This window comes from Rhamphochromis sp. 'chilingali', assembly GCF_963969265.1.
Source record: "Rhamphochromis sp. 'chilingali' genome assembly, chromosome: 19".
Lineage (NCBI taxonomy): Eukaryota > Metazoa > Chordata > Actinopteri > Cichliformes > Cichlidae > Rhamphochromis > Rhamphochromis sp. 'chilingali'.
This window is the reverse complement of record NC_137946.1, coordinates 1,934,372-1,947,639: the sequence shown is the minus strand read 5'-3', so window position 1 is coordinate 1,947,639 and position 13,268 is coordinate 1,934,372. Positions and strand designations below refer to the sequence as shown.

The 13,268-nt window shown below is 45.2% G+C and overlaps 1 protein-coding gene across 9 annotated transcripts in view; it reads right to left on the bottom strand.

Annotated features, from left to right (window-relative positions):
• The window catches only part of auts2a (activator of transcription and developmental regulator AUTS2 a), a 364,715-nt gene that overhangs the window by 128,104 nt on the left and 223,343 nt on the right, over positions 1-13,268 (bottom strand). Inside the window, exon 1 of one of the 9 annotated variants that reach the window (XM_080866337.1) lies at positions 12,738-12,842. The exons of the other annotated variants lie outside the window; for them this stretch is intronic. Coding sequence (XP_080722463.1) covers positions 12,738-12,827 — 90 coding nt within the window. The 5' untranslated portion in view covers positions 12,828-12,842. Of the gene's footprint in view, positions 1-12,737; positions 12,843-13,268 lie in introns of those variants that run through there. 9 annotated transcript variants of the gene reach the window in all.

Sequence of the window (13,268 nt, the reverse complement as noted above, 5' to 3'; positions counted from 1 at the left end):
AATATTCAGCACCACAGTCTTTTTATTTTTTATTTATCTGGGCCGTTCCCAAATGTATGGAAAGAATATCTGAGAGAATTTTCAACATCTGACGACTCTCTCTCGTTTTAAAATATCAAATTCTTATCATTTCCTCGTCGTTAGATCTCTTTTCCTTTACATCCTGATCACCAATAATGTCAAATCGGACTGAGACGGCTGCCTGGATGATAAGATTTCCTCTGAAGGCGTACAAGCTCTACATGTGTATATTACTTCCCTTTTTAGTGTGGACGAAGGTAGGACATTTAACTCTACTGGAGAGGAGGCACCGCGGGGCTGAAGTGATGCTTAGCAGGGTGAAGCTCTCTGTTGATCAGTCCCATCCACCCACCAAACACGCTCACAACACCACCTGACAAAAGGACCGGGGTAGGAAGAAGGAACAGAGGTGCCACGTTCTCAGCGTCTCAACGTTTTTTAAGTCATATCAGCGCGTTTCTCCAGGCTCTGCACAGCATTTGGGGTTATGTGATAAAAGCCTAAAACGCAGCCCTACACGGACCTTCGTTCAGCCCGGCTCTGTTTATATAAGCCAACAGAGGCCCGAGGCTCAAAGCAGATGCTGAATTAATCAAAGATTAATAGAAGGGTTCTGAGATAATTACATACATCAAATTGCATTGTTTGCGTGGTTATGGCGACTCCCACGAGATGAGTCCGCTCGGTGTGCATTTTAATTACCCCCCTCATGCTCGACATTAATAGTGATATGATTTGGCATCCTCGTTACAGCAATCTGGTCACGCACACAAGAAGAAGAATTTCCCAGATGAAGAAGTGGACCCGCAGCTGAGCACATGAGGCTGAGCAGGCAGATGTTCTTAGAATCAGTGAAGCCCTGAGCATCACCGAACCACCCTGGTGTCAGAGCACATGTAGTGACTGCACTGAAGAAGGCTACGCCGTAAAGAATGGCACAGATTCTATGACCAGCTTTTAGAAAGAACTGCACTGCAATGAGCACATCTCATGCTGCCGGCATCACTAATTTTCACACGATCCCTTATGAAATAACACAACTGCTAATATTAATCGTGCAAAATGGAGCCATAATACAGAATTACCTGCAACATTTGCAGTTTACACGCACTCACAAGCGCGCTGTGTACGAGCTGCAACCTTCTGCAGGCGAGAGATATAAACCTCATCTGCTCCCCTAACCTCCCACTTTCAGCCCCTCCCCTCCCTCCTCTCACACTGACTCATCGCTAAGGGGGGAGAAAAACATCAGGATTAGGTTCTGTGCCTCTAATCACTTAACTCCTCACACCTGATGGCACACTATTAACTTTGACTGTCTCCAGTGACCCCGTGGGTCGTTGCCCATCACATCAAGTTTTTATTAGGGAATTTTCCTCATCATTAGCCATGGCCTGGAAACGAGCCATTAATATTCATACTGGCAAACCAAAATGAGGTCCCACTGATTTTCCATCATCCAGGCTGTCTGTGCAGCTGCCGCTGTTAACAATCACCCCAGTGCTGCACATTTGCCACGTATCATTATAGGGCTTCATAAAGCTCTTTTTCTGCTTCTGCCATGATGGGAAGGAGAGCAAGGTGGTGGCGGAAGAGGAGGTGGAGGAAGAGAAGGCTGTGAGAGCTGCAGCCAGCTGACACCCGTCTGAGAAAAACTGGCTAACTCTGCCAACAATCTGCCTGGAAGTCTCATTCATATACCGGCGCTGTCAGTGCTAACAACCCCTGCAGGCTCTGCCAGGTACACAGCTGAGATACGCCGACTTCCCTGTGCTCTCACATTAGAGCACACATTGTTTATCAGTGTGTAATGGCAGCCAGGAAAGCAGCGCTTTGGAATGGACTGAAATCGTGTACAAGATGCTGACATGTCTGAGGATCACGGAGGGTTTTTATTTAGACAACGATCCTTTTCTGCTTCCCAGTAATATAGAACAAGAACGCAGCATTGTTATTGGTTATTATTACAGGTTTACAAGCAGGACTTTCTTAAACATTAGACTTGTTTAGCATGCACTCACAAACTGGTTGTTCCTCCTCCTGTTAGCAAAGGAGGAGCATCTCACATTACAGCTGCTGGTGCTCAGGCTACACGCAGCGTGAACAGATAAGTTGCGTCTCCCGCTGATAAGACTCCGCCCTCTTCTCCATACACCTCAGCTAAGAGTAGCTGGCCCTGTCACGAATGGCAGCAGCATCCATGCCTGATATTTACATATTTGCTATTTGCACCAGCAGGTTCTCCTCCATCAGTGAATAAAACATCCATCCATCTTCTTCCATTTTTCCAAGTCAGGGTACGCCCTGGAATGACTGGACGACTAATTTAAAATCTCCAGTTAACCGAACCCCTCTGACTCCACCCCTTTGTGTCTGCGTGGCTCCTCCCACAGCCCAAACTCCACACAGGAAGGCCCAGATGGTGGATTCAAACACAGGACCTCCTTTGCGCGAGGCAACAGTGCTAACCACTGCTCCACTGTGCCACCCTACATAAAACAGGGAAAAATAAATCCACGAACTCGCGTGACGTAATGAGACACAACACCTACTAAAGGTTATTTAGCTCAACTGTGATAATTTTGTGAATTTTGGAAGTAATTCTTTGGGTGAAATCTAGTTACTCGAGTATGAAACTGGTTGTCTTACTATGACAAACAGACTGCACAGTTGACAATATTCAGTAAAACAAGGACAGAAGGTGAGACGTTCTAACAGATGCAGCTGCTTCAGCACCGTCTTCCAAATAATTAGAGCCGCAGTGACAAAAACACTTTGTTTTTCCTCTACTATGATTTGCTAGCTGTCACAGTGTACATCTGAGTCACCTCATTATACAGAAAGTACTCAAATAAAAGCAGACACTGCACGCTCCTGTCAGGAATCTGTCTACCACACATGCAAACAAGCAAAGATGAATAAACATTAGTTGTTGTTGAGGGCTGGTCTTTGAGCCGCGAGGCTCACAAAGATGCGCTTTGTACAAAATAAAAATATTTCATTTGAAAGACTGATGCAAGGCAAAATGAAATTAAAAGGAACCCATGCTAACTGCTAAAACAAATTACTCGCAGCACGCTAAATTACATTTGCTCCTCCATCAGCGAGATCAAACGAGCCTAGTTTGACTCTCCTGCGCTAATGATTTCCTGCACTCACCTCCTTTTTCATCCCAGGGGTGTTAATAAACACTCTGTCTGTTTTTGTGTTTGTTTGTTTGTGTGCTTTATTTATACATTTCCCAGCCCCGCGTCTCGCTCCCTCCCTCTCTCTCGCTCACGTCGCCCATGCTGGTGGCAGGCTGGGTGAATTAGAGGGATCTAATGTAATCCCACAGACAGCGGGCTCCTGAAAAACGTGCTCAATTAAAGCAGGATGAGCCCAGTGGGAGCATCCCTGGCGGGGTGCGGGGTGACTGACATGGTCCTTTGGTTGGGATTAATTAGCATGCTAAATGGTAGAGCACGATAGCAGCCCCAAAGCCTAAGGACAGCCACCTGACATCCAGCAGCTCCCACAGCACCGGTACAACATCATTATGGCTGCGGTTCGAGCCGGTCACGGCCTCATTTCATTTCCTGACAAATGCAGGTTCAGACTAAAACAACAGCACCCGCCACAGCATCTCGTTGACATAATTACAACTAAAATTTCAAATTAGCTGATGTTTCCCAGGCTGTAATTCTACCTTTTAAAAATAATCCCAGTTTCTGTCACCAGGCTGGATTACACAACATTATTACAACATGACAGCTGGGATTGTGCGTCACACTTACAGAAGAACTTAATGAAAGACGGCCCAGGTTTGCTCAGCAATCTGGAACCACCACGACAATTTTAATCTTTTTTTTCCAACACAGTATTCTTGGTCTGCAGATTTCTTTCAGGGTCAGCCCCCAACCATCCATCTGGGGGAAATAATGAGAACTTATGAGGCTAATCATCACAACGCGACTGCGTCAGAGCGAAATAGACTCCATCCATCTCGAGTCAAAAGAGTGGAGCGCAGAGCTTTTTGGGTACCTGGTGTCGTGTCAGTGAGTAAGGGTCAGCTGTCACGAGGACCACCGGTGTTTTTCTAGGCCACCGGTTTGAGCTCTGTAATTAGCGTCTCTGAATAAGCAACCAGGTTCCAATACAAACTGACCTACCCTCACCCACACTCCCCAAGCTTCAAGCTTGCTCAGCACAATATCCAACATATAGTTTATGACAGGCCTCAGTGGGGCTTTCTTACAATCCACAGACACTGCAGAGGGGAGAAAAACAAAAAAACGGAGTATTTTGTCAGCTGTAATTACTCTCCAATTATATGGTCAAAATATGTCATTACAGGGCACTTTGTTGTCCAGGATGTCTGGCTTTGATCAAGTTGTGGCACAATGTGTTTCACATTAGTGGCCCTACTGTGATGTATGTTTCCTGTCACAACAAGGATAACAGTGAGGTCAGCAACGCCATCCATCCCTGAAGTATACCCCCTCCCCTTTGTTCTGGCCACGGGGAGTAAGAAAGTAACGAGGAATAGAAACAAGTCAGTAACAGAGAGGAAAATCAAGGAGTTTAAAAATGGATCTTCATCCTATAACTAGTGTAAAATATAATCCACCTGTTGTGTAACACGAAACCGTGACAGTAAAACTTCAATGCTTCCCACCAGAATAAGGACATAAAATATTTAGACAAGCTATCTCTATTATCTCTATTAAAGACTTTTTTCCTTTGCCTTTCAACACATCCCAGCACCATTATTGGTCAAATTCCCTCCGGGTGCCTTTAAACAAATGCCACGGTTGAAGTGACCCCTGAGGTTTGTTTCAGCGGTGTGAAGCTGATGGACCATTCATCACTTACACACAAAGCCAAGGTCAGAGACTGTTGCCCCGCAGCTCTGCACTCAGCATCATATATTAAGAGTGAACGTTCAAGGAAAATTACCACATACAATGACTACACTCCCTGTGGAATTAGCAGCACTGGCTTATCGAAGATGAACGAGTCAATAAAGAAAAACTTTCCACTGGAACCGCTCAGAGCCGAGCAGAGCTGCTGGGCTTCTGCTGGTCATCTGCTGAGAGCCAGTGTGAGCTCTTCCTGGGGGATATCAGTAGCATCCCAGGCCATGTATGGTTTGTGCTCCTTCCAAGAGCTCCCCATCCCACCCTAGGCCCTGCTGCACACTGGCCTACGCTGCAGACACCACCATCTGTGCTGCCTCCTGTTGGTAAATTGGCAAACGAGGCTGCAGCCCTCCCCTGATTTGGGCGTTTGGCCCAGGGGTTGAAGGAGGAGGAGGGTGGCTGGGGTGCAGTGAGGGAAGCTCCCTGGTGTTTCAGAGAGCCACTCCATAACACTTTCCTCATGAGCGCTCCTCCGGAGGGCTGCTGGAATGTCTTGGAGCCATCTGGGGAGAAGTGGAGCGTGGCAGGGAGCAGCTGGACGCGTACAGCTGCTATTTAAGCCCTGGCAACTGAGCTTCATATCAGTCAGTCAGCAGGAAATGCAGGGAGCACAGCAGAGCAGAACCTAGCAGATGAGAGCTCGCTACACAGAGCTCCTGCTCGACACTCCTGGCATAAAGCTGCTCCGTCTTTCATTCACTAAACCCTACAGAGTTTTAAAAAGTAGGAAAAAGACACAAAAATGACATCGAAAACTGCAGAAGACTGAAAAGTCAGCGTAAGAAACAGCAACAGAAAAAATTACAGTGCAATGCATGCATATGCACTGTAATCATTTGCATCATATGCAATCCTTTTTTGCATGTTTCAATTTTATTTATACAGCACCAAATCACAACAACAGTCACCTCAAGGTGCTTTATACTGTAGGGTAGATCCTACAATGATACATACAGAGAAAAACCCAACAATCATATGACCCCCTATGAGCAAGCACTTTGGCGACAGTGGGAAGGAAAAACTCTCTTTTAACAGGAAGAAACCTCCAGCAGAACCAGGCTCAGGGAGGGGCGGGGCCATCTGCTGCGACCGGTTTCAGATCAAACTAACTTTAATATTAGACAAAGCTATGACGGGAAAATATGACCAACTTTTCCGAAACTATGTGGGAAAGATGTATTATGTATAAAGATGTAATTTCACTGGCCACACCCTTGATTGTTCACTTTAATAGAATCTGTCTGACAAAGTGAAGCAGCATCAACATCCATCAGTCTGGTTACACGGTCATTTCTAAAGCTTTCGGACTCCAGCGAACCACAGTGAGAGCCATTATCCACGATGGAGGAAACAGAATAGTGATGAACCCTCCCGGAAATTGCCGGCCAACCAAAGTTACTCCAAGAGCACATCAACGAGTCATCCAGAAGGTCACTAAAGAACTGCAGAACTTACTTGTCTCAGTTAAGGTCAGAGTTCATGATTCAAGAACAACACGAAAGAGACTGGCATCATGGCAGAGTTCCAAGGGGAAAACCACTGCTGACCAAAATTGTTGCGTCTCATTACATGTGGTGTAAAACTAACAGCATTTCATAAAAAAGAACATCACACCAACGTGGAGGTGGTAGTGTGATGGTCCGGGGCTGATCTGCTGCTTCAGGACCTGTTTCAGGACCACTCTAAAACACACCAGCAGCTGGACTTGAATTGCATCGAGATGTTTTGGCGTGACCTTAAACAGGCTGTTCATCTCGACAGCATAGACGAATTAAAAGTTTTGCAAAGCATAACATAGTAACATGAAAGTCTCACTGCCTGTTATCACAAACACCTGATTGCAGTTTCTGCTGTCAAGTGTGGCACAACTACTTATCAGGTTTAGGGGCAGTTACATTTTTATATAGGGCCAGGTAGGTGAGGACACCTTTTTTCCTTTAATTAAACAAATCAACATTTAAAATTGTTTCTACTTGGTTTGGGAAAGGGGGCAAATACTTGTTCTCAACACTGCATTTCCGATCCTGTGGATGCAGAAAAACAAACAAAATAGATGAACTAGCCTGGAGTACAGACTACTTGTTAAATGTTACAGTTGTTACCATTTTAATCATGACTAGGAGCTATAAATAATCCATATATAAAAAACAAACAAAAAAAAACAAAACACCCAGCTCGCCCCTGCGGGCGGTTTATCCTTCAAGCTTGGGTCCTCTACCAGAGGCCTGGGAGCTTGAGGGTCCTGCGCAGTATCTTAGCTGTTCCCAGGACTGCGCTCTTCTGGACAGAGATCTCCGATGTTATTCCCGGGATCTGCTGGAGCCACTCGCCTAGCTTGGGAGTCACCGCACCTAGTGCTCCGATTACCACGGGGACCACCGTTACCTTCACCCTCCACATCCTCTCGAGCTCTTCTCTGAGCCCTTGGTATTTCTCCAGCTTCTCGTGTTCCTTCTTCCTGATATTGCTGTCATTCGGAACCGCTACATCGATCACTACGGCCGTCTTCTTCTGTTTGTCTACCACCACTATGTCCGGTTGGTTAGCCACCACAATTTTGTCCGTCTGTATCTGGAAGTCCCACAGGATCTTAGCTCGGTCATTCTCCACCACCCTTGGGGGCATCTCCCATTTTGACCTCGGGACTTCCAGGTTATACTCGGCACAGATGTTCCTGTACACTATGCCGGCCACTTGGTTATGGCGTTCCATGTATGCCTTGCCTGCTAGCATCTTGCACCCTGCTCTCTTTGTTACCATCCGACTACACTTCTCCAGTCCGAACGACATTCCAATGTCATTGCTGTATAGCCTGGTAGTGTGGATCAGTGAATCGATGTCTCGTTCACTCTTGGCATACAGCTTGATGTCGTCCATGTACAGGAGGTGGCTGACAACTGCTCCGTTCCGTAGTCGGTATCCGTAGCCAGTCTTGTTAATGATCTCACTGAGGGGGTTCAGGCCTATGCAGAACAGCAGTGGGGACAGAGCATCTCCTTGGTAGATCCCGCACTTGATGGTGACTTGTGCTATGGGCTTGGAGTTGGCCTCTAGTGTTGTACGCCACATCCCCATTGAGTTCCTGATGAAGGCTCTTAGGGTCCCATTGATCTTGTACAATTCTAGGCATTCCAGTATCCAGCTGTGGGGCATTGAGTCATAGGCCTTCTTGTAATCAATCCAGGCAGTGCACAGGTTGGTCAGTCTGGTCTTGCAGTCTCGGCTGATTGTTCTGTCTACCAGTTGCTGGTGTTTTGCGCCTCTGGTATTCTTGCCAATTCCTTTCTGTGTCCCGCTCATGTATTGACCCATGTGCCTGTTCATCTTAGCCGATATGATGCCTGACAGGAGCTTCCATGTAGTACTGAGGCAGGTTATTGGTCGGTAGTTGGAGGGGACCGGTCCCTTCTTGGGGTCCTTGGGGATCAGGACCGTCCGACCTTCGGTTAGCCATTCCGGGTGTCTCGTTAACTAGCAGCTGGTTCATTTGTGCTGCCAGACGCTCGTGGAGTGCAGTCAGCTTCTTTAGCCAGTAGGCGTGAACCATGTCTGGGCCTGGTGCTGTCCAACTCTTCATACTGGAGACCCTTTCTTGGATATCTGCCACTGTGATGGTTACTGGACCCTGTTCAGGGAGGTCGCTGTGGTCTGCCCTCAGATCCACTAGCCACTGAGCATTGCCGTTATGGGTTGCGTCCTTCTCCCATATGCTCTTCCAATATTGCTCCGTCTCCAGCCTTGGTGGTGCTGTTCTCTTATTATTATTGTTCCCTTGCCACTGAGAGTACACCTTTGCTGGTTCTGTGGAAAACAGCTGGTTTATTCTCCTGCCTTCTATCTCTCTGGTGTACCTCCTCAAGCGGCTGGCCAAGGCTGTGAGTCTTTGCTTGGCAGTTTCCAAGGCCTCAGGTATGGACAGCTTGCTGTATTTCTTATGCACCTTCTTTGTCGCACCTTTCTGCAACTCCGTTAGTTGGCTAACCTCCCTCCGTGCTACTTTGATCTTGCCCTCTAGCCTCCTTCTCCATGGAGGGTACTGCCCCTTGTGGCTGTTCAACTTGTAGCCAAGCATCTCACTGATCACTGTTGCCGTATTGTAGATCAGCTTGTTAGTGTCGGTAATCGTGGTTGTAGGTATTGTCCGTAGTGCTGCATTAACATCATCTAGCAGACCTTCTGAGGGTACTTCACGTAATCTTGGTAACCGGCTACGGGGGATACAGGTTTCAAGCTTGGCCATATATATATATTAGGGGTGCAACGATATTCGTATCGATATTGAACCGTTCGATACAGTGCTTTCGGTTCGGTACGCATATGTATCGAACAATACAATTTTTTTCAATTTTTTTCAATTTTTTTTTTTTTGTGTCCCGTTTGGATCTATAGCCATCAGAATTGTTGTCTTGAGGCCAAGAAAGATGCCAAGAGGATTTATTTTAAGTGGATCATCATATTGGTCCATTTGATTGACCTTTATTATAATTATGAATTTATTTTATTTTCAGTTGCAAACGGGACAGACATGACTGTGGGATAGGACAGGGGGAAAGAATGAAAGAAAGAGGGGGAGAGAAAGAAAGAAAACCAAAGGGGAGAAAAAAAAAAAGAACAATACAAAATTTGTAATTTATTTTATCAACTTTCCTTCTGACGATGCTGTCTGTGTTGAGCGCTCAGTGAATCTGCATTTGACTACTCCGCCTAGGCTCGAGAGTGCAGCCTAGGCGGAGTAGTCGAACGCAGATTCACTGAGCGCTCAACACAGACAGCATGGTCAGAAGGAAGAGCGCAGGGCAAGCTAGCGAGACAGAAGTGGACCTCCCCACCCTCATTCAGATCTGGCGTTTGGAATTATTTTGGTTTTCATGTGACGTATGACCCTGAAGGTAAGCGAGTCATGGACTAAAGTAAAACAGTATGTTGGATGTGCCATGCAATGCTCAATTACATGGGTGGGAGCTAGTGTGTTAGCGCAGTTAGCTCGTTAACGTGTTGGCCGTCTAGCCCCTCTGTATAGGGTAGCTCGTTAACGGAGATTTGCCGTGTTGTGGCGTTAAGGTTATTTCAACGAGATTAACCTGAAAGCACTAGTGGGAACACAACGAATATGACTGCACATTTACTCCGACATCATCCTAGTGCAAAGACAAAAACAACAAGCATGCATGCTACAAACTTTAGCCGAGTCATTTAGACAGCTGTTAGCACAGGATTCTCCTTATGGAGACCTGATATGTTTAATATGCTGCTGAGAATATAGCCCAGAAGAAGCGGATAGTATAGCTTTTATTTTGGAAAGAGACATTTCTCTGTAATAAACTCTCTTTTCCAAAGATGAGTGATTCCTCAATCAGATACAGGGCTCGCAATATCGCTAGCCCGACGTCCTGGGGCTATCTCTGCCCTGCCTGTCGGGCTATTGTAGGAAGGAAAAATATATGTCAATGCTTTTGCATTCTTTCAGAAATGTAGCTGGGTAATTATGTCATTGGGTGAGCCACTGTCAATATGTGACATATTGAAATCGTGTTTGAATTTGCGCTTGTTTTTTTGCTTTCACTTTGCAATCGCGCGAACTGTGTATAGAGAGCGACAGCACTGATCTGTGAGTGATGATAATTTGTGCACCAATTCCTCTGACATCGTCTTATTAATTGTTAGCTTACTATGCAAACATGACAAGTGAAATCTCCCGCAGCTTAAACATGTGAGAGGTTGATCGCGCAGAGAATCGCTGAGCTTATGTGAGTGCGGCAGGATATATATTTCACTACGATGACCTGGATGACTGAGAACCTTCACAGACAGATATATATTTTAGTTCTGCTGAGCCAAATAAGACAGGTCAGGGTGAAGAAGTGACAGCCAAAGAAAAGCTTACCACAAAACGGAGAAGTTATGACAAATCAGACTATAAGGCAAAAAGAAAGTGCAGCTTTATGGTTTCATGGACAAAAGAATTTCTGTGGCTGCGATATGACGAGCTAAAAAACAACACGCACAAGGGTTAGGGTTAAATTTAAAAACTGTACTTTTGTGTTAAAATATATATTTATAATTTTAATAAATGACAAATTAAAAAGGCATGAACATTTTTTTGTATCGAAAAAATATCGAACCGTGACACCAAAGTATCGAACCGAACCGAACCGTGAATTTTGTGTATCGTTGCACCCCTAATATATATATATATATATATATATATGCACATACATAGATAGATAATCTATATGATGTATGCAGTCACCAGTTTCAAACTGGGGGCCAGAAAATAATGTCACAATGTCTTCTGACAAAATGTGAAACAGTCACAACTTCTAACTCTGTGACTTTGTTATGGGATGCATTTATGTTCAGAAATGTTAACTGTTATGAGAGGTGAAGCAGCAGTACTTCAACTAATGGTCAGAAGTGTTTTTGCATAATATTACAATGTGAGCAAAATTTACCTTTGAAGTTTTGTTTGTATAAAGTTAAAGCGTTGTGACTTTGTAATGTTATTTTTAATATGATAGATATTCAGGTGAAATCGTGTCAGAGTCAGTGCATTCGTTTTTGTGTATTTTGACAAACAGATGCTAAGAAGTTCATTATTAAGTAAATTCCTTCACTTGATAAACTTTTCTCAAATTTAGTGAAATAGAAAAAACATGGACATGTCCTCCAGCCATGGTGGAAAAGTAATCAACGTTTAAAACTTGATTTCTAATAAAGACACTCGTAGTTCTGAATGTGTTACACATCAGAAAGATGTAGGCTGCTGTGCATTAGCCTGTGTGAAGAGAAATTCACAAAGCCAAGAAATAAAGACTGTCTGTGTGAACAGGGTGTAATGTCACACTCTCAAGTTCACATGAGCAGCAGTGCATGCAAAGTTAACTCTGAGTAAACATTTCCAGTAGTTTGAGAAGAACAAACAGAGAGAAGTTTGACGACTATTTCCTCCAAATGACGCATCTGTCGCCATGCACTCATATTTGTAACTGTATCATTTTTTCCATGTATCCGTATTTATTTTACAAGTTGAAACATTTCGGAGCATCAGCAATGCCTTTTCAGAAGAGCTACCATATTTTCAATGATGAGGAATCCAACCATATCCTATCACGGTCCTGACCTCAGGATCGACACTCGTTACGTTTTCGTGAGAAACGCAAACTGCAAGGCTACGACATAACCTGCATCTGGACAGAAGGCAGTGCTCATAAGAGGCAGTGCAAAGCTCAAAAGAAAATGAAACATTTCATAACTGGTGGCGAGAGTCTGCAAATACTAAAAAACAACCAGAGCCAAAGTGAACGAGCGTCACACAGACAGGCAGAGAAATGTGCACAACAATCAGCAAAAGAAGAACTGGATTCTCTGCAAATGTCGATTGGCCACCAGAGACTACATGGGAGGTTTTCTCACTAAGCTGTACACGTCTCGATTCTCGTGTGGAGTGCCCCTCCCTCCCTCTCCACCTGCGCACACACACATGCACCCACCCCCCCACCCATGTGAAGCTATGGGACAAAGTGCTTGTCAGGAGAACATTAATTAAAGTGTTAAAGGTAAAAGAAGTATCGACTTCCTCTCTCCTGTAACCTCCTCAACCACTAGCAGCCAGCAAAACCCACTGCCCCCCGAGGTAACATCTTCTACTAGCTCAGGCCCAGGAGCTAACTGAAAGAAAAGCCCCACTAAGACCAATTAAGGCCTTCACTAGGAGACTGAAAGGAAGACAAATGGAGGCAGAAGGCCCGATTACAAGAAACCTTTGTACAGATGTAAAGCAATTAGAGCGGTCTCAGGGGCCAGACAGTGTGGTACCTGTGAGTCATGGATCCTACAGCCAGTCGAAAGTCGGAACAATCCCTCTTTTCTGTTTAGGGCCGCAGTCAGCCTGTGTATTAGTGTCATATATCAGCCGATAGGCCTGGTATTGGTTTCTCTAGTGCAGGGAAGAGGCAGCAGTCTGCCAAAGAGGACCACTCCACCCTCCATTATCCGTCTGTTGGGAGAACAGGGGCTCTATTATCCATTCAGGCGGGGCCTTTTCGATAAAACAAGGGCAGATAGGAAGTGTGGAAGCTCTCAGGTGTCTCCTTCCACTAGGGAAGTTTGCCAGAGAGGTCACTCTGATAAAAGCTGGGGTAATTATACTGCACAGCATCCCCGTTTACCAGTCAGAGCACATTTAACCAGGACAGCACTGTGACCTCTAGATCAGCAGTAAATCCACACCGACTGAAGCTCATCAATGGAAAAAAATCAATAGGGAGCAATTTATAGGATTATCGAAGCGTGCGGAATTTTTAATTGTAAAGGGGATTTCTGTGCGTAATGAGCGTTGTCACCTTT